Source organism: Scatophagus argus, chromosome 15 (assembly GCF_020382885.2).
Source record: "Scatophagus argus isolate fScaArg1 chromosome 15, fScaArg1.pri, whole genome shotgun sequence".
Classification (NCBI taxonomy): Eukaryota; Metazoa; Chordata; class Actinopteri; family Scatophagidae; genus Scatophagus; species Scatophagus argus.
Window position 1 is genome coordinate 12,112,632 of NC_058507.1, and position 23,618 is coordinate 12,136,249.

A 23,618-nucleotide genomic window follows, 5' to 3' on the forward strand; every position below is an offset into this window, starting at 1 on the left:
GCAAAGAGTACTGACTTGCAGTTATTGCTGTGAGGGTTAATTCCCTGGTGAAGGATTGTGGGTTCACAACTTCATTCATCCTGATTTACAATGATGCCTTAACTTTGAAGCTCCTAATGAAAGTTGACTTTAAACATTTCTGAACAAAAGAAAGTTTGAGCACTTTATGCTTTAAAAAGTTGTGACGCTACTCCACATGAACATGATGCAGCCATATGTATTCCTGTGTCCAGTGTGTCATTTTGACTTGGCTAAATACCAGTGTTTAAATTGTTAGCTTGTCTGGTGGAGACCAGTTAAGGCAAACTTGTTTGTAAAAGTGATGTGAAGAAATATTACTGATTTATGCGTACTCCTGTTTCAAATAAAGTGATCACATTTCTAGTGCACAAAACAACCCAACTGAGATCAAATGATTTCCATAATATCAAACCAGTTTATTTTGAGGATGCCCAAGTTGACCACTGTTATGCACCTTTTGAGGTGACAGTAGAAAAATAGATTCAGTGAAACTAAATGCAACTTAATATCAATCTACAAACATGTTTTCTATGATACCATTCAAGTACAATGTACCTGTTATAATCACAACACATTTCAGATGGTTCAATTTCAAAAAGGTGCTAAGATAACACTATGTACACAAAACGAGCTACATGAGATTTCAGAGAATTATTTGATGCAGGCTGGTAAGCTGGTAGAAAAGAGCTTGCATAGACATCAAAGTCACTTCTCCAATAAAAGCCCAGCCGCAGGCGGGGGAAGGCACTGACTTCTCTACAGCAAAGAGCAAAACAAGGGCTTTTATTCAATGGAACATTGTCCTGGAAAATAAAACAACTACCCAACATGAACATGGGGAGGAATCTGGAGTTTTGCATTTTTTCCCCATGAAGCAACCCAGATGGAAAATGATTTTTCTGCTTGGCAACTTCATCACTGCTAAGCTGAGAGCTAATGTCTTCAGATCCTCTACATATTCCTGTTACTTTAAAAGTAAAAGGAAAATAGTTGGGAAAAACATCTCTACAAACATGGTAATCCACACCACCTACAACACTGAACAAACTGCCTGAATGCATAACATTTAAGAACAAAACAGATTCTGAGACACAATGTTTGTTTTATACCACACATTCTTTGTGAGATTTCATGACAAAGACAAGTACACAGTGTTGTCCACTACAGTAAAAACACAAACCTTCAACAACCACTAAAATGTGATAGAAACCGTTAGAAATTCATCAGAACACGTGGAAATCAATTAATTATATACAATTTCCATTGGAAAGTGTGAGCCAGCGATTGCAAGCTTCTCTTCAATACGAGATTCCTTTTGTTCGAAATTCATGTTCCTTTTCCCTTCAGCTTATAAGCAGGTGGCACCTACAGTGCAATGATGAGGTTGCATTCCAGCTATTAGCTGTAACAGGCTTTTATATGTGCACTTGCAGGGTTCTGACTCTGCTGCGACTCTTTAACAGTATCGACCCTGGCTATGAAGGTCTACGATTTCCCATGAGGGGGTGAGACTGAGGCCTGATGTAGATACGCGGTTTTAGCATTTGGGTTCAGTGAAATCCACACCTCTACCAGCCAGAAAAATTGCAGTGAATGTGCCCGTAGTGAACAGAACAGTCAAATAAGCAATTAACAGGGGTTGCGATAAAATGACATCATACTTAATTGAATAAACGTAGCTAAAACTTAATATTCCAAGCACTGATTAAGGCTTTAAGATTTGATTATTTGATGCTATTGGATTAAACAGAGGAGGGAACTCTAGCACACAGCCACTCTCAGACTCTCTGATATGTACAAACAGACCTGACTAAAGATGGGAGTGTACAGTACTGAGATTGTCTAAACACTTGTGTATATCAAAGTTATCCTCGCACACAGACACATGCACACACACCTGTTCCATCTGTGGAAAAAAACGAAACAGAAAACAAACCCCCAGTACATGATCACTGTATGTCAGTTGCCACAGCCTCTATATTTCCTACTGTATCTCAGTAATGAACCTTCCTGCAATACCTGCCCCCCTCCCTGTCTGAAAACACCAGGTTTCTGCCTCTAGGCTAGACATTCTGAGGCCGTGATAGTTAAAACCTGACACAATTATCAGACTGGGTTACATGAGAATGATGAGCTGTGATGACCTACTTCCTGTCAGATCCAATTCCTGCTTTGTGTGTCCAAGCCTTGGCCCTTTACTCATTACTGCAGAACCAGGAGGGGGAAACTAGTCAGATGGGTTGCTATAGGCATGCTACAGGAGGAAATGGGAATACAAATCATGGGAAGAAAATAATTGAGTCAGACAAATTTACATATTATTTTATCACAATACTCTGTCCCACACTGAGTGTCATTGTTCACTTGTGTAAACTGAGATTCCTATCCTGTCATCTCCCCATTATACGCTGAACATAACCAAGAGATAACAGAACCTATGAATACAGTCTTTGTTAAATCACCAGTTCATAACTGAGCTACATCTAGTGTTGTGAACTCATGCGGCATTCACACAGTATAGAGCTAACCTCTATGTTAACAATCAAACTAAAGAGACCAATCCATCCCAGCAGAGCCCGAGCCAACCTCTAAACCAGCAGGACTAGGCAGGCTTGTAGAGATCAATTACAAGCACCAACAATTAACCTACAGCTCTTCTCTTTCCATACTCTGACTGTGTGATGGATAGCACAGTGTGATAGAGGTAGGACAAAAGGACAGATTCTATAAATAGCAACCATAGACCACCCCTTTTTCCTGCTCCTCTCAGACACACACACACACACACACACACACACACACACACACACACACACACACACAGGCACACATTTAGTGCTTTGCCATCCACTGTTATGGATAGCCACTCATCGCGCTTTCCCTTTTCTTAACTCAACCCCCTCCTTAACTGAGGTTAAAGTGCAGATTTCTTATAAGGGTAGTCAGGCTTGCTGGGTGACCTGCGGTCTCTGGTGATCTCCTCGCTAACACTGTTCCTATGAGGCTGCTGGAGTGGCCCCAGGCCTGATGATTCTCCAGATAGAACCATCTCCTCGGGGGCATCTCTAGGTCCTGTATGCCTCTCCTCATAGCTGTCCATGTTTCCACTGGGCGACCGTAAATGTCCTAAACCATGAGTCAGGTCCGTCTCATTTGATCGCCCCCTTTGGATGTGTCCCATTCTAGGCTGGGCCCCAGAGGGGCTGGCAAGGACTCCATCATGCTTCTGGGAGGTCATACTGAGGACATCTAGACGTAGTGGGTCTGGGGCAGTCCGTCCCTGCAGGTGGCCCTGGGACTGAGAGTCAGAAATGTATGGGGGGGGGTAAGAGCCAGAGGAGTTACAGCTGTGACTGTAGAGGTCTGGTCCTGCAAAGGAGGGCAAAGGGTGAGCGGAGGTCGGGGTAGCAGGTCGACAGGAGAAGTCATACAGGTCAGGAAACTCGGCTTGAGCCTCCAGCTTGGGTTCAGGAGCGTGTCTCTTGCAGGAGTGGCCATGTCCAGGACCATGGCCATGGCTGAGACGGATCGAAGGGCAGGGCCCATGGGGCAGATGGTGGCCTGAGGGGCCCATTGGGCTGTGAGAGCCTTCCCTGTCCATTTCTGCCATGTGCTGCTCCCTCAGGGACATGACCGAGACACCAAGTGCAATGTCAGGCATGAACTCCCTTATAACAGGCTCCATGCTCATCTGCATAGGAAAACGGATACAAATGTGTGATGTTACCTGGCAATTGAGCTATTCATTATCCCAGGTGCAAACCACGAAGCCCACATTTGAATAAACAAAAAAATGTAGCACAACAACTCTAGAAAGTAACACACACACACACTCACCGCTTGACGGTCTGAAAGCAATGCTCGGCCCATAGCCTGTGGGTTGGTGCAGTCGGGGGGCTGGGGCCTGGGTACAGAGGAGTAGTCTGAGCTGCCATGCTTGGTGGCTGCATGGCGCTGAATCAGGGTGCGGTTGCAGGGGTAGGAGAAGGAACGGGTGGGGGTCGGCATGGGCACGCGAGGTCGCCAGGCACCCTTGAGCTGAGCATGGCTGGGTGTGGCAGGAGGGTGGTATGGGGGAGGTGGAGGAGGCAGAGGAGGGTGGAAGCCCGCTACCCCTTCCAGCTCTGTGAACATGCTATCCATGGCTGGGCTGCTGTTTACCCGACACCGACCCACCTGGCGCAGAGCCAGAATTGGACTCTCATCTCCAAACCGTTCATCAGGGAAGAACTTATATGGGTTCTGGGGGGTGGAAGTAAGTAAGTAAATAAATAAATAAATCAGAGTCAAAATGATTTTCTATTTCTATTATTCTAGTTCTACTTCTGGTGTTGACAAAAGGCAACCCCTATTTTAAGAGTTTTCTTAAGACTGATCTGTCAGAGGCTGTTCAAGGTCTGCTGCATTCTTGAGGTCTGTGTGTCCTACCGTATCTGTTCCCATACCTCATAATCTCTTCCGCCTAAATCCCTGAGGACAAACTCTGCTTTCTACTAACCTGCAGTAGCTCAGTGGCTCCGTCTGCCAGGCCAAACTCCCTCAACACCCGCAGCTGCAACTCATAGCTGACAGTGGCACCTTCACCACAGTTGAGGGCATAAGCTCTCTGGACCTGCTCCGTGTGTCTCAGTTCCTGGAGCCTTCGGATCATCTCCTTTACCACCGACAGCTGAGGCACTGAAAGATGCACAGAATATAAACATATATTTATGGATTTTTTGCTTACGTTCACAGTGTGTTTAAGCGTACTTGAGCAGTTTGGATGTTTGCTGACATGAAAGGTGGATTCTGTTTTGGACATCCCTCAACAACTTTCTTACCTGGAATCTCATTCGCCACGACCGATGGAGCTGTGGTTGAGTTGCTCGCCATTTGCTGGTGACTGATCATGTGACAGCACTGAGGCACAGCATTGTTCACCATGTAGAGTGTGTCTGGGACGTTGGACATGCGCACTAATCGCAAACGCACCAGGTCTGTCTGCTCCACCATCATTTCATCGAGCACAGACTAAGGACAGGTAGACAAGAGAGGGCAAGTTAGTCCAGAACTTCTTAAGAAAAACCTCTGTGCAACTCAAGGACACTGAGAAGGGTTTGCAAATAAGTTCCACTTGATTGACACTTCATCTAATAATGACTCTCTCTGGTCTAGAGATATGTTCATAAATATTCATGAACCTTGGGAGGCCTGTAAGTTATTAGGAAAAGTGTGCAAATGGACATAAATTGAATTTCAGTCAAGATGATGGAGGCAACTATTAAAAATGGTGAGTATGTATGGCAACCACTGGGCATGGATTATGTCTAAGCTATGAACAGGTCCACAAATTTTCCCATGACTCTTAATGGTTAGCCTTTACTCTCTTTGATGATAGCTATACGGGACACAAATAATCCAATTCTTCCTGCGTTGTCTGGAAGCTACATTAATCAGAAGTGAATGAGCCATACCTTAGCCTCTTCCACGTAAGGAGAAAAGAGGCGTGGGCGCACATAGATGCCAGCGTTCTTCTGCCTTAACCAGGCATTGGCTTTTCCTCCCTCAGCTGTGGGCAGCATGTCTGAGGGAGGGGTGCTTATCAAACCCCTTTTAAGCTGTGAACAGGGTGAAAAATGAGAATCAATGCTAAGTTTAAGAAGGTCACAATGACTCAGGTGCACACTTGAACACACACAGTAGCTGAGAAAATGCAGACTGGCTGAAGGAGCACTGACCGCGTCAGCTAGGACGTCACTGTTGGGAGGTAAGATGTGCTCAGTTCTGATGAAGGGCAGGAGGGGAGACAGGATCTCCTTCAGCTCCTCCACATCCAAGTCTCTCCGTTTCACCCCCCTCTTGTTTACGCTGTGGGCTGTGCCGCTCAACAGGTTGGGCTCTGGGTAAATGAGGACAAGAATAGCCATTAGCAGCTTTTTAATATAATGCATATAACCATGACTATTTATAACAATGATTATGTTTTTAATGCTTTTAAGTCAACCTGCTGGCTATTATTCGCATCGCCCAGGAAATTCAATTTAGCAAATTATGGATAAATACTGCATTGCCTGCAGATTTTGCTAGCCTTTACAATTTGTTGAATAACCTTGACCACAAACATACAGAAGACAAATGCTTTCTAGGTAAGAATGCATAACAATTGTGATCAATCACCATAGGCCACGTCCTGCTGACTTGAGTAAAGAAGTTTGACTCCTTTTTGTAATGTTTTTAAGTGTATTTTGGAGGATCTGGTAAGTGGGTAATTTCCTCAGAGTCATTTGGTGGGTTGCTCAGAGGGTAATTATAGACTGTATTATCTTACCCCTGTCTGCCATCCTCTTAATAAGCTGCTGTTCGCCCCACTTAACAACATACTTGAGAATGTCCTGTTCACTCGCCTGTGAATGAGACCAAGAGAAAGAGAGAGAGAGTGTGTGGCGGGGGGGCAGACAGGAAGAAAGAATGACACAAAAAGTGTTATTAGGACAAGGTTAGATATTGTAGAGAGCAAAACTGGGAAGCTGTTAAATGAGGATAAGGTGAAAATGGAATGTGTTCAGGTGGTGTCCCAGCATAGCTCAGCTCAGGCTTGGTTGGTTTGTTTGTGTAGTTCAATTTCCACACTTCACCTCAGCCATCTGGTCTGATGCCAGAGCAGCTTTGCAGTGGAGATGACAGCTCAGCTTTGATTAGGTTCTGGGTTTGAAGGCATTTCCCTCCAGGGAATAGCGTTACTCAAATCTGGAGACCCCAAATGTCGCTGGTGTGTGCATGTGTGCACTCATACAGTATATGATTGAGACAGAGATTGTGTTAATCCATCTGTGTGTGTGAATTTGCTGTATTTTCACCAAGCAATCATTTTGAACAAGTTAAGCACAGTTAAGCACCCGAAAGTGCTTCTTCTACATTGTAAGACATCATCGAGAGTGACAACAAACTGTCAGGTGATATTCTGTTTCCATACCTGTAGGTAGTCAGACTGAATAGCACTGAGAAGGTGCTCCTTGCTAAGCTCGTAGAGAACATCTGAGGTGACAACCTGACTGAACTCCTCGCAGAGGAAGTGCATGGCCTGTCTGTGGACCCACTTGGAGCCGTACGGCTGAGAGCTCCACTTCAAGATGGGGACGAGTGAGTCAAGGGACAGACTTTCCACAACAATGTCCTCGCAGCCTGTGAGAGCCAGTGACATAAAGATGCAGTTCATACCTTGATATTCATTAAAGTTTATGGGCACAAATATATGATATTCCAAAAACAAGTATAGATGGTTAAGTTAGCAATATACTACTTCTAAAACAAACATTCATAAAATAAAAGCTAAAAGAAAATAAACACAGTTGAATATGACAAAAGTGATTGTGAATACAAGAGGTAGTTTTGCAGTAAGTGCCAAATCATCAGTAGTTTTGACTCGTATTCACTGACCCAGGGAGTCTCTCCCCAGTAGTTCCCACATCCCCCTTGCCGCGTTTCCTAAATCAGAGCACATACCAGAACAGCAGGCAGTGGTTTAACTCTGAAACACACCAACCCACAGAAATGTCTTTGATACCTTGATGTGTTTCAGTCTCAAGCTGCCTCCTCTTACCCATGAGTAAACACAGCAGCCTGAGGAAGTGTGCTGCCGTTGCATGAGCACACACACTTTGCAAATGTCTACACACTTGTTTGCATACTTCAAAAATGCATTAAGAAGCCACAGAAGGCTTAGGGAATTATGTACCTGCTGCTCTAGTCAGCCAAAAAGTTTTAAGTTTTAAAAATACAGCCAACATTGGCACTTAAACTCACGCTTTTTTAAGAGGGATCCATTTAGACAAAATTAAACCACCTAACAGCCACTCACATTAACATATGATTGGCTAGGTCAAGTCATCTTTGCAAACATCCATATGCCAGACCATTAGTGGCTCTTATTCTCAGCCTCTCTCTTCAGTAATGTTTAATACAAAATGAACATCCATGGAATTAAAGCCAGACTGACTGACGTCCAGTTAGTGCTTCTTTGAACTGAAACACAAGCTTGCCAACTTCCACATTCCAGGTCATCCTGTACATCAGCTCATGGCTGGGCAAGTAGTGATGCTCCTCTGGGACATTCTTATCTTAAACTAGAGCATCTAAAGCTGCGCTGCGCCCCAAAACCACCACTTTGAACATCTACGCTGGGAAACTGGACACCACAGTTTAGAGTGATGGCTACAGCAATGTTTTTGTTTTTGAAACTGTGGCGTCATATTTGTCCAAGCACAACTTTTACATTTCTAAGATGAACACATACACACATGAAGAGCAACCGAGCACATGCACATAAACATAAATGTTTGAAAGTGCACACTTTTGCATGTCTTTGGTTAAAATAGCAAGTTAGAGAAATGCACAGCAGCCACCCGCAGTGCTTTAAACGAAGGGTGGAAATCCTGCATCGTTAAGAAGACAGATGAAGTTGAAATGTGGACCCAGGCACTTTGCTTTTTTTATCTGCTATAAACAGACTGACAGAGGGAATGCATTCCCACATCTGTGCCTCCTGTTTCAACCAGTCCTCCTTGTGCTGTCCGTTTTCTTAGAAAGTGCGTTTGCTCATGTCAGTCTTTCACCTTTGCATCTTTTACCTGTCCTAAAAGCTGATACATGCACACAGGCAGACAATTCCCCACTTGGGACAAGTGACACAGGAAAGCAAACAGCTCTGCTCTGTGTTAGCCCATTAGAATTCACAGCGACAGCCAGTCTTTTAAAACGCAGCACTTTTTTTATGAGCTGGAGATTAGAATCAGCATTATATCTAATACTAACCCGCCTCCCTCTCTCCATGGGTTGCACACCACATTTACTGGAGCTTAACTGACTGACAAGAATATCAACAAAACAGCAGAGACTGCAACAGCCAACTATACACTATACTGACTTTGCAGGATGTATGGATTTTGTCTTGCTGTTATTATTTGGAGCTCAGTGTTTACAGGGTACGCAGTCTCCAAAGCCACTTAAAACATCAGCTGCACTCAATGGCTTGTAAACAAGCCTGTGGATGTAAATCATGTCTGATGATCACTCAAGGACAGGGACTTCAGTCAACACACTTCAAATGTAAGATAGGGCAGTGAAAACATGGGTCAGTCAGTGGGCATGGATGATGAGGACATGCTACAGTGCACTGGCTAAAACCACACCAACTGGCTAGCATCTCTGTGGTGCACTTGAAAATTAATAAGGCTTTTAATATTGGTTGCTATTCGAGTGAGATGAAGCCATAAAGGGATACAAATCTTGAGAATTAATAAAGATGAATGACAAGAGAGCTCAATCACTCTGCAAAAACCTCCATGGGCTAAAACTTCACACAGCCAGAGGGTAGCAGTCGAGGAGCACATGAGGGGGAAGAGACAGTGTGACAGATGAGAGGACCAGCATATCTCCATAGGAAATCCCTGACATAAGCCCCTCGGCTGCCTCGTGGCAGCTACTGAAACGTCCAGCAGTGGGATGGTCTTATTTCACAATCAATTCACAGGCGGCAGAATGATTTGACATTTAAGTAAGATTTTTGAAATTAAATGTTTAAAAGAGCATAAGTGAGTGATGTGTCAAAGGGTAATAACAGGAAGTTTCAGAATGTACAAATAGAGGGGACTTGGAATAAAATGACACCAGGTCAACCTCAACCATCTCACCACATTCCACACTGAGGTTTCATGGGAACTGATTAGAGTGGTGCAGCACAGTGGGAGAGGGAGAAGAGGGGATAAAAATACCCTTGTTTTGGGTGTGTGTGTGTGTGTGTGTGTGTGTGTGTGTGTATAACACTATTTTGCCTGCTTGTCGGCTTAAGCTGCCAGAGTGACCCTGAGAGCGACACTACAGCTCGAGGGTGGGAGGTGGTGTCTGACCAGCTGTGTGTATGGTGTTAGTGTCCAGTGCTATTGAGATCACTGCATGGGTCTTAAAAAGGCAACTGGTTGTTGGCCCTTCAGTCAATTCAACAACTGCTCACAGACAGAAAGATTTAACACAAACATGTTTATAGAGTTTAAAGAGTTTTCCCAAAAACGTCGTTCATGTAATTTCTCTTCGGACATGATGTTTTTTCTTGCCAGTTTTAAGCATTTAATACTCAAACATCCACACCCATGGAGACTGCATGACACAACAAAATTTATATCAATACTGCAGTGTGAATTTGCAGAAAATTATTAATGAATCTATGCATTTGTCATGAAATCAAATCAAGTTTTATAAATGTGTCAGCATGGCATACACCGAGACTAAAAGGCCTCTGTATGTTGTATGACTGCAGCTGCTTCACTGTAAAAGCCTTTCATCCACAAAGACAAAAAGCAAGGAGGTGTCACTGAACGGCTTTTACTGCACAACAGATTTAGTGTTTTGAGTCACAACAAACTACACTGAGTGCATTTTGGATATCTTTAACATTACTATAATGTAACACTTTAAGTCGGAAATAATACTGTTCTGATTTCATTTCACGGGCTGAGGGAGTGAGACTGTATGCTTAAATCATTTAATGCGCCTCATATCACCATTTCAATATTTGACAAACTAATTCTCATCATTGTGGCTCTGTGAAAGACAAGACTCAACAGTGTTTAGTCATACATCCTCTCTGGGTCCACCCAATCATTACAGGCAGGCCAAATGAAATAGTTTTTTGCATGCATTTAAAATACACTGCTTTAAGTATTGTCTACCACAGAGGTTAATCTGACTGAAAAGAAGCTTTGTTTAGTTTGCAGGAAACCGGACAGTGCACAGATATCCGACTCTGTGAGAGTGAGAAAACTAATGGCTTGTGTCAAACCATGGCTGTAACCTTTGGCATGTTACTGGAGTCATTCTGAAACAGTGTCACTGGTCCGTAAAGACGGACCAGTGACAAAATAGAAGACCAGTGACGAGTTGCTGACAGAAGCTCAGATGCGCTGCATGTATCAGACAGTAAGCTGTCTGCCCCTCGAGACACAAACCCTCCAGCCTATATCAATCTGTTACTGGCAGCCGCAGCTCTAACAGCCATCACAGTCAGCCAAGCTGTTTAACACTTGTCTGGTGTTTGCACAGCCATATTGCACATATACAAACATATGTACAATGTAGTTTTAAGGAAAGGATGCAATAATAAAGGAAATGAATACGAGACACATTATATGAATACAAGGATGGAGAGATTATAGTAGAACCAAGTCTTGTGAGGCATTAATTCACCAATAAAAATTCAGCCAGTAAATTTCTTGCCTTAACTGAATCATAATCTATGAAAATCTTAAATTTACTCCAAATTTTAATAGGATAGAGGATATCCATTAATTTATTATTTAATATTAACAGTCAATCTGAAGATTTGTCTTCATATGGATTTATGGTCACTTGCAACTTAAACACCATTAAGCACAGACAACGTGGCTGCGATCAAAAGATGTCTAAAGAGAACTGATCTCTCTGTTGATCATGTCATCTCCTACTGGTGTGTGATTATGACTTACCTTGAGCCAGCATACTGAACTCCAAGAAAAGGGCGATATGATACAGCTCCATGGCCTCCTCGGTGCGTGTGCTGGCTCCGCGGCCCCCAGACACAAGGGCCTGTACCTCTCCGAGGCTGCCCGCTGAGGGGCTACCTCGCAAGACCAGCCCAAGCTCCACCACATCAGTGTACATGCAATGGAGAATAACCTGTACATATTTCCGTGGGATGATGGACTCATCCAGAACTATGCGGGTGGGAGTCTGCAATGTGCGCTCCGTCATTTCCTCGCCTGTGCGAATGCGTCTCTGCAAAAGGTTCCTAAAGAAAGGAGAACGTGCAGAGAGGATAGCTTTATGAGCCCTAAGGTCTTCATCTGGGGTTCCGGGGCACCCGCTGCCTCCCGAGCCCCCAGTTGGTGCTGCAGCCACAGCTCCTCGCTCATTACAGCTTTCTATCATCTCAGAGTCTGAAGAAAAGCTGAGCAGAGCATCATAGTAACACATATAGTCAAACAGGCCCTTCATATCAGCCTCCAATGAGTTGGGTGTACCAAACTCCTCACTGAGTTGCACCAGCACATCCACATTCTGTAGCCTGGTATCTTCTGCTCCGCCCACCCCAAACTCCCCAGTGTACAGGTAGTGAAGCAGGGCAGAGAACATGGGCACATCAATGCCTGCTGTCTCAATGTCCATGAGAACCTCTGCTCCATAGCCAGGGGAGGAGGAAAGCAGAGTCTTGAAAAAGGGGCAGCGGGCAGCCAGGATAGCCCGGTGAGCTGGGAAGCAAGTACCTTGGAAGATGAGGTCCACATCAGTGCAGTACTTATGCTGGTAAAGGGCAGCCAGATCCCTCTGCAAGCTGGGTGCCTCAGCACGTGCCAGGCTGGCCTGGAAGCTCAGCTCCTTGAGGGCTGCGGTGCCCTCGTATTCCTCCACCAGAGCGTTTGTGTCACGGACATCCCACCCTGACAAAAGCTCCCGCATCTGCCGTGCATGATCTGCTGAGCGGCTGGACTTCCTCCTTTTGATGAACCTGCGTTTAAGTGTTGCCAGGCCAAGGCTCTTCTTCTTCCTGTCTGTGGGCCTCTCATGGCCGTGCTCCAGGCTGTATAGCTTAGACTCCCAGCCATATCCCTGCTGAGAGTAGGATGATGTCCCTGGAATGAATGCACAATGCAGGTTAGCTTCACAGGAAACAGTTTGTGTTTGAACAAACAAAAACATTAACATCCACTGAATATAAAATACACTTATTATTACATAACCATGACAGTATTTCCTGAAAAATAGTGTTGGTGAGACATTCACTTCCCCCAACACCAACTCACCCCTGAGGCCAGACAGCTAGAAACACAATCTGCCTCTAGCAACCCTGTGCTGTGGCCAGCTTTGTCAAGCCAAACATACACTACCCTGACCCATCTACCAACGCATTTGGATCTAGTTCAAGAGTGGGAAAAAAAAACAGAAAAAATATTGTGTTTTGTTTTTGACCAAACTGTGGCTCATCGCAGACTAAGAACCAATTAGCTCCTAGAAAACTTTGTCCTGCTTTGTACTTCTTCAATGAACTTCAGTCCATTCGCATACTTGGGCTCAATCAATTACACTAAAAAGCAGTTATCTTTGGATTGAAAGACAGGCCTCGTACGTCAGAGGAAGCTCTGCCAAGGATATCCTCTCTGCCTGCCCTTCTTTCAGCATCCATCAGCGTGACCCAAATAGTAATCATTCTAACACCGAATTATCGGCGGGCCAGGCCAGCTCAACCATGCAGCTACAGAGCTCAGAGTAAACCTCAGATATCTCAGGGGCTCCAGAGATGATTTGGCTCCTTAAACAATACTTTCACTTTAAAAAATTAAAGGTTACAAAAACCTCATCTCTCAAGCTCCAAACCCTCTGGCACTTAAAGATTTCATTGGCTGATAATTAGGGGTAGCAAAAAGGCTTCACAACAAGCACTGATCTCTAACAACCAAAAAGCAACTTTAATATAAGCAATACACAGTGAGCTAATTTCTATACAAGCAACACACACAAACTAATACAACCTACATATCAGACTTGTTTTGCAGAAAAATGGCACCTGTGATACAGCAATGTTCCTTGACAATGATGTCTGCTAAGATGGGTGCAAAAGCAAAAGATCTGTAGCTGTCATGCCATTCAGTACAAAAATCAGTATGACAAGGAGCCTATGGTTGATCACAGAGACAAAAATAACACCACATTATCTAACACGGTGTCTGACCGCCAGCAGACTTCATAATGGGATGTGACATGATCATAATCATGTCACATCCCAAGCTCACTGTAAAAGCAAGACTGCAAGACTGGTATGTTTTTGGTAGAAGTTAATTTTAAACTCAGATGGCAAATACTTAATATGATTATATTTCTTTGTATATCTGCCTCTCATAATGCTTCATGAAATGCATATGTTAGAGAAAACTAGATGCACTGCAGATGCAGACTGCTTTTTAATGCCTTTGTGTCTCTTGTATGAGTCCATAGCCCAGTTCAAGAGCTCTCATGCAAAAAAGTATTCACCTCTTGCACCATTAGTTGTCATGGAAGCAGGTTAATCTAATCTAAAGTGTGAGTTCAGCCATGCTGGACCCCTATTGTGATTGTAGCATGGGTGCACAGTGCCAAATTAGGTTCACAAGTACAGTTTTAACACTTCACTTCAGCTCAGAAGAGAGTGAGAAACTGAAAATGGAGAATCATCTATCAGAGCTGACTTTGAGTTAACTGTACAGCCGATCACAATGCCCTTAATTAAATCACAGATAAAATACGCACCTATAAAAGTCTGCTGTGTCTGTGCATTTCCCCCTATGCGTGGGGAGCATGAGTGTGGATAGCTGGATCCATTGGCACCCATTCTCACTTCTCTTCACTTGCTATCTGGGGGTCCCCCCTCTTGCTGAGTCATTCTGCTCAGACAACGTATTCCTCTCAATCCTCAGTCGTGGGTCGTGCACGGATCCTCTGAAGCGTCCTCAGAGCCCCGGGCCCAGCCTGTCATGCCTGGAGGGAGGAAAATGACAGAGGACAGAAAGAACAGAGATAGATATTTAAGCTAAAAGAGGGAATGCTTTTTTTTCTTTTTAAATGTTGCTGACTAACGTCTCATGGGTATAACACCATGATGAGTTTGGACTGTTTGGACTCTGTCAGAGAAAATTAATGGCCAGGGGCGTCAGTGCTAAGGAAGCTGAACAGAGGGATCTATTACGTTCTATCACACTGTTTAAGCCACATTGATTTCAGTTCAGTCATGAATCATCGCTGCCTTGGCAATTTTACAGGCCTGGAAAAACTGCCCTTTTTTTTTTTTAGGCGTGACACTCTTTATCTGAAGACTTTGTGTTCCAGCTTCTATCTATAATCTTCAACGAAGACTGAGGTTAACAGAGCCTTCCTCTGCTCGGCCCGCAGGAAACACTAACTGGCAGTCAACAACAAATTTAATGCAGATGTACACGTTCAGAGGGAGGGAAAACCCACTTTGCCTTTGCCATCTTGTCCATTTGAATAGTTCAAAGTGTGTGTGTATATATATATATATATCTGTGCAGTGTTAGTATGCAGTAATTACACCGCAATTTTGGTGACAATTCATGGACCAAGGTCATATCAATTAAGAGCCAAGCAGCTTCATATTACATTCTCATTTAATTTCTATTGAAGAACCTCTAAGCTAGTTTTGAAACTCTGAATCTCCATTCGGTTCACATCAGCACAGGCAGACGAAGCACTGCATCATAACTGTGATGACTTGTAGTTTTTCTGAGACATTCTTTTTAGTGTTCAACAGGAGCGTGGATGGGGAATGTCATGTGGAAATGCAAGTACGTGACATAGGGGAGGGCATGATGACAACATAATACAAATGTGTCTACTGTCAGAAATTTGGCCATGCTATTTATACAGTGGTTGCTTAATATATCTGGTTAGTCTATGTTAGGCCATCGTGGGCAATGTCGCAATAAACAAGAGGCATATTTACTATAATACTGAATTTTTATATCATTTTGACTCAAAAGGATTAAGTAATTAAATAACATTATCAACAATGTTAATTAATTGAATGAGCCAAAACATACAGTTAGATATTTTAACAGTTCACTAGGAGGAGAATAAAACCAAGGATGGCTGAATTCCATTTAGCTGCTTCAGTTTCAGGGTCCTGGTACTGTGCGTGCTGGCTCGCTGTCACACCGCCATGACTTACTGGAACACATTAGTGCAACAGACCCATCATTAACATTATTAGTAACAGCTGCACTTGACAGGTCAAACTGTCCTTTCATTTTGAGTCCCGGGAAAAGCTACCACATTTACATATATGCTTATATTCTGAACACATATTTTGATTCAGACTGTTTGGGTATTTGTTAGTCAGACAAATCATATTTCTGAGACAGAAAACACCATGTCAAAAAGGTGAGTAACTGCAAATAGCTCATGAAGCCATTTTCCCTCACCCTATTTTTGCCAGCCACAGCAGCAGTCAGGGCACTCTCAGTAACTTTTCTGCTCTCTCCTGTGTACCGTCACTGGCTATGAACTAACAAACAGGGACTCTCATCAGTTAAGCATACTTTCAACCTATCAACCAACCTATCATTACAAACCGAGTATATCTGGCTTCATTTCTACCTGAAAGTAGACTGAAGATTAAAATTATTTTTGATGATTTTTCAAACAACTTCTCAATTTTCCAAGGTACTCAAATCTTGAGTAACTAAATATGCTCTTTTAGGAACAACACTAAGAGACTTAGAAAAGGGATTCTGATTTCTCTGCACCTTTAACTAACTCCATATAAGGAAAAAAAACAGTAATGTGTACTACATATATACACATTTTGTCTCTCATCTATGTGACACCAGACTGAAAACTGGAGTGTGATGGGAGATCTGTTTTATCTCACTTTGCTAGTTTTTCCTGTCTACCATACTAATAAATCATTGTGCCTGCCCATGCACAGCAGCACTACACAGCCTCCCAAGGGTCCAATGGAAAAACCACAGCCTCTTACTACACACACACAAATAGTCACCAAACTGTCACACTGGAGCATTCCAATAAAAATTTTGGTTGATCTTTATTTCATTAGACTGCTTTAAATAAGCGCCATCTTCACAGGGAATTCATTTGGACAAAATTAGAAATTGAATTTGAATATGTAGGAGAGGAGGAAGCCCTTGAGATAAACATACTGTCTTGTTTACAAAAGAAGGTATTGGGGGGGGGGCGAGTTTGGGAGTCCTCAAAGGCGCACAGCTGAGACAGAATAAAACAATACAACCAACACATTAATTGAACAATACTATGACTCCCAGCTAGGCAGACTCACAGCATTAACTCGTTCAAATGAGTGAACCAAATTTAACTTCAGCTGCAGTGCAGAATTCTAAAAGCATAATTTAGGACAGCTATTTCCTTGAGACCTGACTCACACCATTCAATAAGAGCATCTCTGCCATAATCTCTCTGATGTCGAACATTAAGACACTTTTCCGCGGTTTAGACTGCTGTGCTCGAGCTGGGAGCAGAGGAGGACATTGCCACAGACAGGGGGTGGGGGGGGGGTAGGCAGACGCCAGCAGAGCTGGACTATACGTCCCTAATGAGAGGTGACAGGAGACACTCCCTGCCCCCCACCTCTCTCTCTCTCTGTCTCTCTCTCTCTGTCTCTCTCTCTCTCTCTCTCTCTGTACAAACACAACTATAGGTACCATTTCAAATTAGTTAGCTTAACTCAGTCGATCAGTTTATTTTATTTAAATAATCCACTTGCAGGGGTTTGAAAGACAGAACCCCACCCTACCAGAGAACATTAACAAACAAAAATGCTTGGCACAAGAACAGGACCGATGTATTATTCAAATGACAGTCAAAGCACTTTATCAATCATTTATGCGGATTTCCTCATCATGGTTAGAAAAAAGGGAAGCTGTAGGTATCTGGATTTCTTTCCTGTCAACAACCAGAAATTTCAACGGCACATTCTTATTATTTCAGTGTAAGTTTTTACAGGACATCCCCCATAACCAGGGAAAGGAAAGGATAAAATTCAAATTTCTAGCACAAAAAAAAAAAAAATAAGTGCTTGTTTTCTACCGGTCAAACTGTGAATTCCATGAATAACATGATGAACTCAACACCTCTGATAGTAATCTTTGTTGTTAGGCTCAGTGACAGAGACCCTAACCTTCTGAAGAGCAATCACTGTGCCAGTATCACAGTTGGGCCTGAATGAAAGGGCAGCAACTCTTGAAACAGCAAAATGCATCGCCCAAACACTTCTATCTAAAATTACACAGTAGCTGCAAAGTGCTGTGTATGTGTCAAAGCTCTCAAATACACAGCTCTTCAGTACAAGCTCTTCAACAAGGAATTTTTATTAGTCCACTGCTGGTAGGCATTATCTCATGAAACCCTGTCACACTGAACAAACATAAATAACTTTCTTGAGTTGTATAAAAAGAAAAAAAGTTGCAGGTTTTTTCCAGTTAAAATGAAAAAAAAGGGGACACTATCAAATTAAGTCAACTATAATACACCCAATAACTACAGTATATAGTAAGTCTAAAGAGAATACAATAAACAAAGTTTTGCTTTCATAAAAGCCGTTACATGACCTGTGGGGAGAGTTGGCCATTATGTGCTTTGCTAACCAGGCTGGGCAGAAATACTGCCTCAGACAGTAATTATAGACTGTTTGACTCCTTGGATATTTGATACAATCAGTGGCGCTCTAAAAAGAGTCATAATAAGCAACGCAGCAGCGAGCAGAAACCAGAACTTTGTAGCAGAATGACCTCCAATGCATTGATGTGTCTGTACATATCCCACATCAAGATGCACAAGTGGAATACGGACCGCAGGTGGGAAGAAAACAGGAAAAATTACTCCCTCAAAAATAATAATGATGTCATATATATTATCTGAAATGGTTGCTGCAGAGACTAAATTTCAGTGGCAAGCAGACGGCTTACCTCTGCAATGGTTTTCCCAATCAGGTCCATCAGTATAACAGTTAATCAGGCCATTCGACTGATTACAGACTCTGACAGGAGAGCTACAGGGAAACTACAGGAATCAGAACAAGCTAGAAAGTGCAACACACTGAAATGACAGAGACAGATAGAGGGAACAAAAGTCCCCACAATGATGACTCATGGTGGGCAGCCTCTGGATTAGCCTGTGTCAACCAACAATATCAACCATAGTGCTGCATATTTTACATTTCACATACTACTTGAACAGCTGACTATATATATAAACTCTGAACGCCATTATGCATAAACAAGAAGGTGGACATCTCACATAATTATTAATATGAACATTCTCTTTTCGTTTAGACCTTTGGTGAAAACATGATAATACCTCAGGTGACAGGAATGAACGGATGAATGACATCAGTCTAACAATTCAATAACGAAATGTTAAACATGCACACACTAATGACTATACAAACACAGTCTGGCAGTCCATCTCCAGAGAATGAATGGCAGCCCAGGAAACAATAAGAGCTTATTTTAAGTGAGCTGTCAATGCTTCTTGTTGAGTTCTCCATCCAACTGGCCAGAGTAAACAGCATTCAGGCCAAAGTCTGGCTCATTCTGTTACTCTGTGGCAAGTACTTGCAAGTTCGCAGCCTTTCATGCCAGTCATGGACTTCTGAACATGTAACTCCAATAATTATATGTCATTATACGACCCTGGAGCACCGACACAAATACTTAACCTGGTCAAATGACAAACCTTAATGCTGAAGAGCGCAGCGGATGCACTTTTTCCAAATGAAAAGACAGAAAGACACTCACACGCTTTCAGTGCAAGGCGCTGTATACAGAATGCTGAGACTAACCGGAATTTCAGTGAGATTACCACAGGATTATCACAGTCTGCATATGGCTCCTCACCACTTAAATAGATAAATTAAACCAACAAATATTACCTGCATTGTTGGAGAAACCCCCTGGGATAGCAAAACAACAAAAAAAAGATTCTTTGGGTTGGGTTATTCCATGAATAATGTAAACTGTGAACAAGACAGGATATCTATAAAGTGCAAAATAGATACCTGCAAATCTCAGCAATTACTGATTTCTACACTTGTACTGGATGTTATCTGACTCGTGGAAAATACTATGAATTTGATACACTATTAAACCCTTATTCACAAGTAAGCTAAAGATTGCAGGTGACAGGCCACATTGTTGCCATAGCACAACCTATCAACAACTATCTGACACAGTGGCAATAAACAGCAACATGTAGGTTGATCCGCAAAGTGAAAACGTACTTTCATTCCGAACTTTTCCATCGATATAGCCTCACAAAAACGAAATAAATGTTCCAGTCTGTAGCCCGTACATAAAGAAATCGATCAATTGCAGTGGCTTTGTTAGCCTTAGGTTAACGCGGAGCTATTGTTGCTCTTTGGGCTGCTGGTGGGCTATCGCTGCTCAGCGGAAGCTTTGATTAAAAGTGCATGTAAGAGGAAAAAACAAGTAGGCTGTTTGTCTCAGATGACAAAAATGGGAAGTAGAGTCCAAATATTTCCTGACAGACTAGCAAAAGGAGTCAGATTCACCACAGCCTTGTAATTAGTAGCATATCCTTAGAGGCTAGGGTAAGCTATCTCTGCTGTGTCGCTTTGACTTTAACGTTACCCCTCGGAAACAGCAATTTACTTCGAGCAGGATGCGATGCAACTGTTGAAAAGGGAACATTCAAAAATATTTACCGGAAAGTGGAGACCTTCATGGGCATTATTTTTCTTCGTATCAGCTCCTAGTTTAAGCAGTACTCCGAACCAAGTTGTCCCTGGCAGAGAGAGAAAAAAAAAATGCAGCTCAACACCTTCTTTTTCCAACTCTGCTCATTACGCACGGCTCGACGTCAACGTCCACATTTAATCCCTAATATGCGATAATTTCCACTTGCATCGACTTTCCGGCGAATTTCTAACATTTACTTTGACTGAAAACTAAACCCAAACCGTTTTAATTCTCGGTTCGGTTCGGTATTTCCCCATAGTGGCACAACGCCTTTTTGGGTGGCTGTTCTGGCCTATCCCAACGCAAACCATTTCAAGCGAACCAGAATAAGAAGTATAGCTTCCGGTTGTGAGTTTCAAATTAAAACACTACGCTATTGCATTTTTGCGTTTGTAAAATGAGATACGTGTGAACTTGAATGCGTTTCAGTCATTTGTGGGCTGTCATGTTCACAAAGAGTTGTTGGAAAATCATTAAAACACCCGTCATTTGATAAACTAAGCATGCCCATGCCTTTGTAGCGCCTGTAATTTGGAAGTAGAACAATCTTGTTGTCTATACTTTTGTGAGCTTGACAGGTTCTTAGTGCTCTACACCGACTGGTCAAGACACCCGTCAGTACCCTAAACAGCTTGTGCAATAATACATTTTCGAGCGTTCTCTAGCGGTGTGTTTGTGGTAGTGGAGATTTTGCGGACTAAGGACATGTTAAGATAATTTTGCAACTTTCTTTTCCATTTTTTCTTAAATGACTATGTCAGTATTTAAAAGAGGGATACATATTCAGTAGAGGGCTGAAGTGAACTGAATTATGATCGAAAGCTAAGTGTGTTTTAATAAAAAATACATGTCATTCCCCAGGGAAATCATTTTTTTCTTGTTCATTCACTTTGATCTCTTTCATGCAGGTCTGTCTACATAAGATTACTAAGGTGCAAGCTATAACAGAAATTTAGACCATGAAAATGTATGCTTGTGTTAAAGTTTAAAACTATCTAAAGTATATCCAAAACGCGTGACTCCACCACATTGTTTGAATTGTTATGATATTTCTTGTAATGTAATAGCCGGTGGCACAACACAGTATTGTTACAGAGGTCATTATTTTAATAGTTATTTTATTAGTATAGGATTCGAAGCTGAAAGGTTGGGTGCTCCTCATCAGAATGAAATTCTTTTGGCTTCCTGTTGAGGGCGACACAATACATCTAATATAGGCTGAAACCTGTTTGCCATATACTCTACGTTGTATAGCTTTTCTGCGCAATCAACGTATCCAGTCATTTTGACAGTTTTACTAAAAACAGCGTCATGAAATTTAATACATTCAAAAGCCTGCTAGATAACACTGAATTAGTAAAAAGGAGACAATGTCTGAATATGACTCATGTAGGACCAAAGTCAAACCATAAATGTTGTTGATGTTCATCAGCTTACTCTTATTTCACTAGTTAAATAGCTTGAACACCAAATAGTAGATTTATTTAAGCAAAGTTAGGGGTCTATAAGTTATTGATTAGTGAACTGAGTGAGTTTATGTTGTGTGTTTTTGAAGATAAATGACGATAAAGAACCCAAACTTTTTCTTTGAAAGTTTTTCCATTAGTGTTCAGGTTTGGTGCTAACTACATACAAAATTTATTTCTATCTAGAATGCATGGCATAATTTTTCTTAAACCCAAAACACTCCAGTTGTTTTCATGCTTAATCTTTTCACTCACAGCTCTGCGGGTATGTCTAGTAATTCATTTCACGCCTTGTATACTCTAGTTTTGGCAAGCACATGTTCAGTACCTGATCTACTTTAGTTTTAGTTTAAGTATTACTCCAGTTTAAACTATAATTGTGAAAAAGAGTTTAGAATAATGTAGAATCACTTGAATGACAATATTTTTTTTTCCCTTTTCAGTTAATTTTAATCTGCACTCTCAGGAGGCCAGATTTCTTATCCTGATGAGAACTTGGTCTGCATGTTTACATGAGCGTCTTTGGCCCATGGAGCTAACTCCTCCCAGGAACAGTGATGGGAATTAGATGAAAGTAGTGACTTTCTGTTAGTATCTCACAGGATATGAGGAGATATTTCCACAAAAAACATTTCAGTACGGTAGAGCAGAGTGACTGCGTGAGCAGAAAGATGTTCTCTGTCCTTCGGATACCCGTAATGACCAAGTCCAGGTTGATGAACACCATGCAGCAATATCACAAGTCAACCATCTACAGCAAGCCACCAAAAGAAAGGATTGGGCCAGTGGTAAGATTGAATATCTGTTTTTAGTAGTTGTAGAAGTTAGGTGGACAGACATCCCAGGTTGTTTAATTGTATCAAAATGTACTACAACAGCAGGGACTCTGTTTTTGCATGTGTGAACTTTTTGCTAAACTACAATTGGACTAGTTGTAAAGACCATGCACAAACAGTGCAACAAACTTAGTCTTGGGAAGTCGGTATCTGTGATACTTCACTGTATTGCCCCTAATGTGGGGAATTCAGGCGAACTGTGCACCCCAGCCTGCTGAGTGGAGGAGATGTTTTATTCATTTCTTATCCATAAGTCAGTGTGAAGCTCTGGCTTCTGTAAAGGGATCCCATGATGGAACTGCAACATAGCAGCCTGTGTTTATGCCACTATAAATCTGTTGATCTGTCCTCTGGGACATGCACAGGGGCTTTTGCAAAGCCTGGCTCAAGTTAGGAATACCAAAGTGCACAGGGACACAGGGAATATCATAGTAGATTGATATAAATGGGGGCTGCTGTTATATCACTGGATGAGTCACTGAATTCAGGACTCCTCTGTTGAGGACTCAGGTGTTCAAGCCTCTCCATCCAACTGTAGATGATGACAGGAGAGGTTCTGGAATTATGATACTGGCACCTTAACACGTGCTCTAAATCCCTCATGCTGCTGTGCACAATTTCTATTAATTGGGCATTTGTATTTATCTTCCTGTGGATTTCCTTACAGCAATCTGTCTTTGCCATTTGTGTGTTTGCTGTGACTCTCTTGGGCCCGGCTGGATGGATCATGCATCACATCCCAGAGTACCGGCAGAGAGCACCTCCACCACCATGACTTCTGCAAGAACTCTTCATTCAGGAAGCCACCTATGCACAGTCATTGCATGTAGATCTTTCCAGTGTGTAAAATGTCATGAAGTGAAGTAACACTTGATGCTTTAATTGTTTCCCAGTATAAAGACTTTGTTATTAGATATGTTGTGCTGTGTTTCATTCTATGATAAGTAAATTATGAAAAACAGGCAAATTTGCGGACTGATCTGTTTACTGTAACATTTGGAAAATGC

The 23,618-nt window shown here is 42.4% G+C and overlaps 2 protein-coding genes across 2 annotated transcripts; one reads left to right on the forward strand and one right to left on the reverse strand.

Moving 5' to 3' along the window:
* Positions 1–413: 413 nt before the first annotated feature.
* btbd7 (BTB (POZ) domain containing 7) lies at positions 414–20,639 on the reverse strand. The gene is made up of 11 exons (XM_046413241.1): positions 20,276–20,639; positions 14,311–14,538; positions 11,517–12,659; positions 6,974–7,182; positions 6,329–6,404; positions 5,739–5,899; positions 5,475–5,618; positions 4,842–5,031; positions 4,520–4,698; positions 3,859–4,263; positions 414–3,712 (listed from the first exon to the last, which is right to left on the reverse strand). The coding sequence occupies exons 2-11, from the start codon at positions 14,390–14,392 to the stop codon at positions 2,936–2,938; spliced, it is 3,366 nt and encodes a 1,121-aa protein (XP_046269197.1). The 5' UTR covers positions 14,393–14,538; positions 20,276–20,639; the 3' UTR covers positions 414–2,935.
* Positions 20,640–22,364: 1,725 nt separating this feature from the next.
* Positions 22,365–23,525, forward strand: si:dkey-85n7.8 (COX8 domain-containing protein). Its single transcript, XM_046413125.1, has 2 exons — positions 22,365–22,563; positions 23,279–23,525. The coding sequence occupies exons 1-2, from the start codon at positions 22,381–22,383 to the stop codon at positions 23,384–23,386; spliced, it is 291 nt and encodes a 96-aa protein (XP_046269081.1). The 5' UTR covers positions 22,365–22,380; the 3' UTR covers positions 23,387–23,525.
* The last annotated feature ends 93 nt before the right edge of the window (positions 23,526–23,618 follow it).

Excerpts from the sequence above, each read along its gene's own strand:
- btbd7 (XM_046413241.1), bottom strand. The coding sequence starts at position 14,392 with ATGGGTGCCAATGGATCCAGCTATCCACACTCATGCTCCCCACGCATA. Across the intron at positions 12,660-14,310 it reads GACACAGCAGACTTTTATAG|GGACATCATCCTACTCTCAG; the intron begins GTGCGTATTTTA and ends CATTCATTCCAG. Across the intron at positions 4,699-4,841 it reads CGTGGCGAATGAGATTCCAG|TGCCTCAGCTGTCGGTGGTA; the intron begins GTAAGAAAGTTG and ends TGCATCTTTCAG.
- si:dkey-85n7.8 (XM_046413125.1), top strand. The coding sequence starts at position 22,381 with ATGAGGAGATATTTCCACAAAAAACATTTCAGTACGGTAGAGCAGAGT. Across the intron at positions 22,564-23,278 it reads AAGAAAGGATTGGGCCAGTG|CAATCTGTCTTTGCCATTTG; the intron begins GTAAGATTGAAT and ends ATTTCCTTACAG.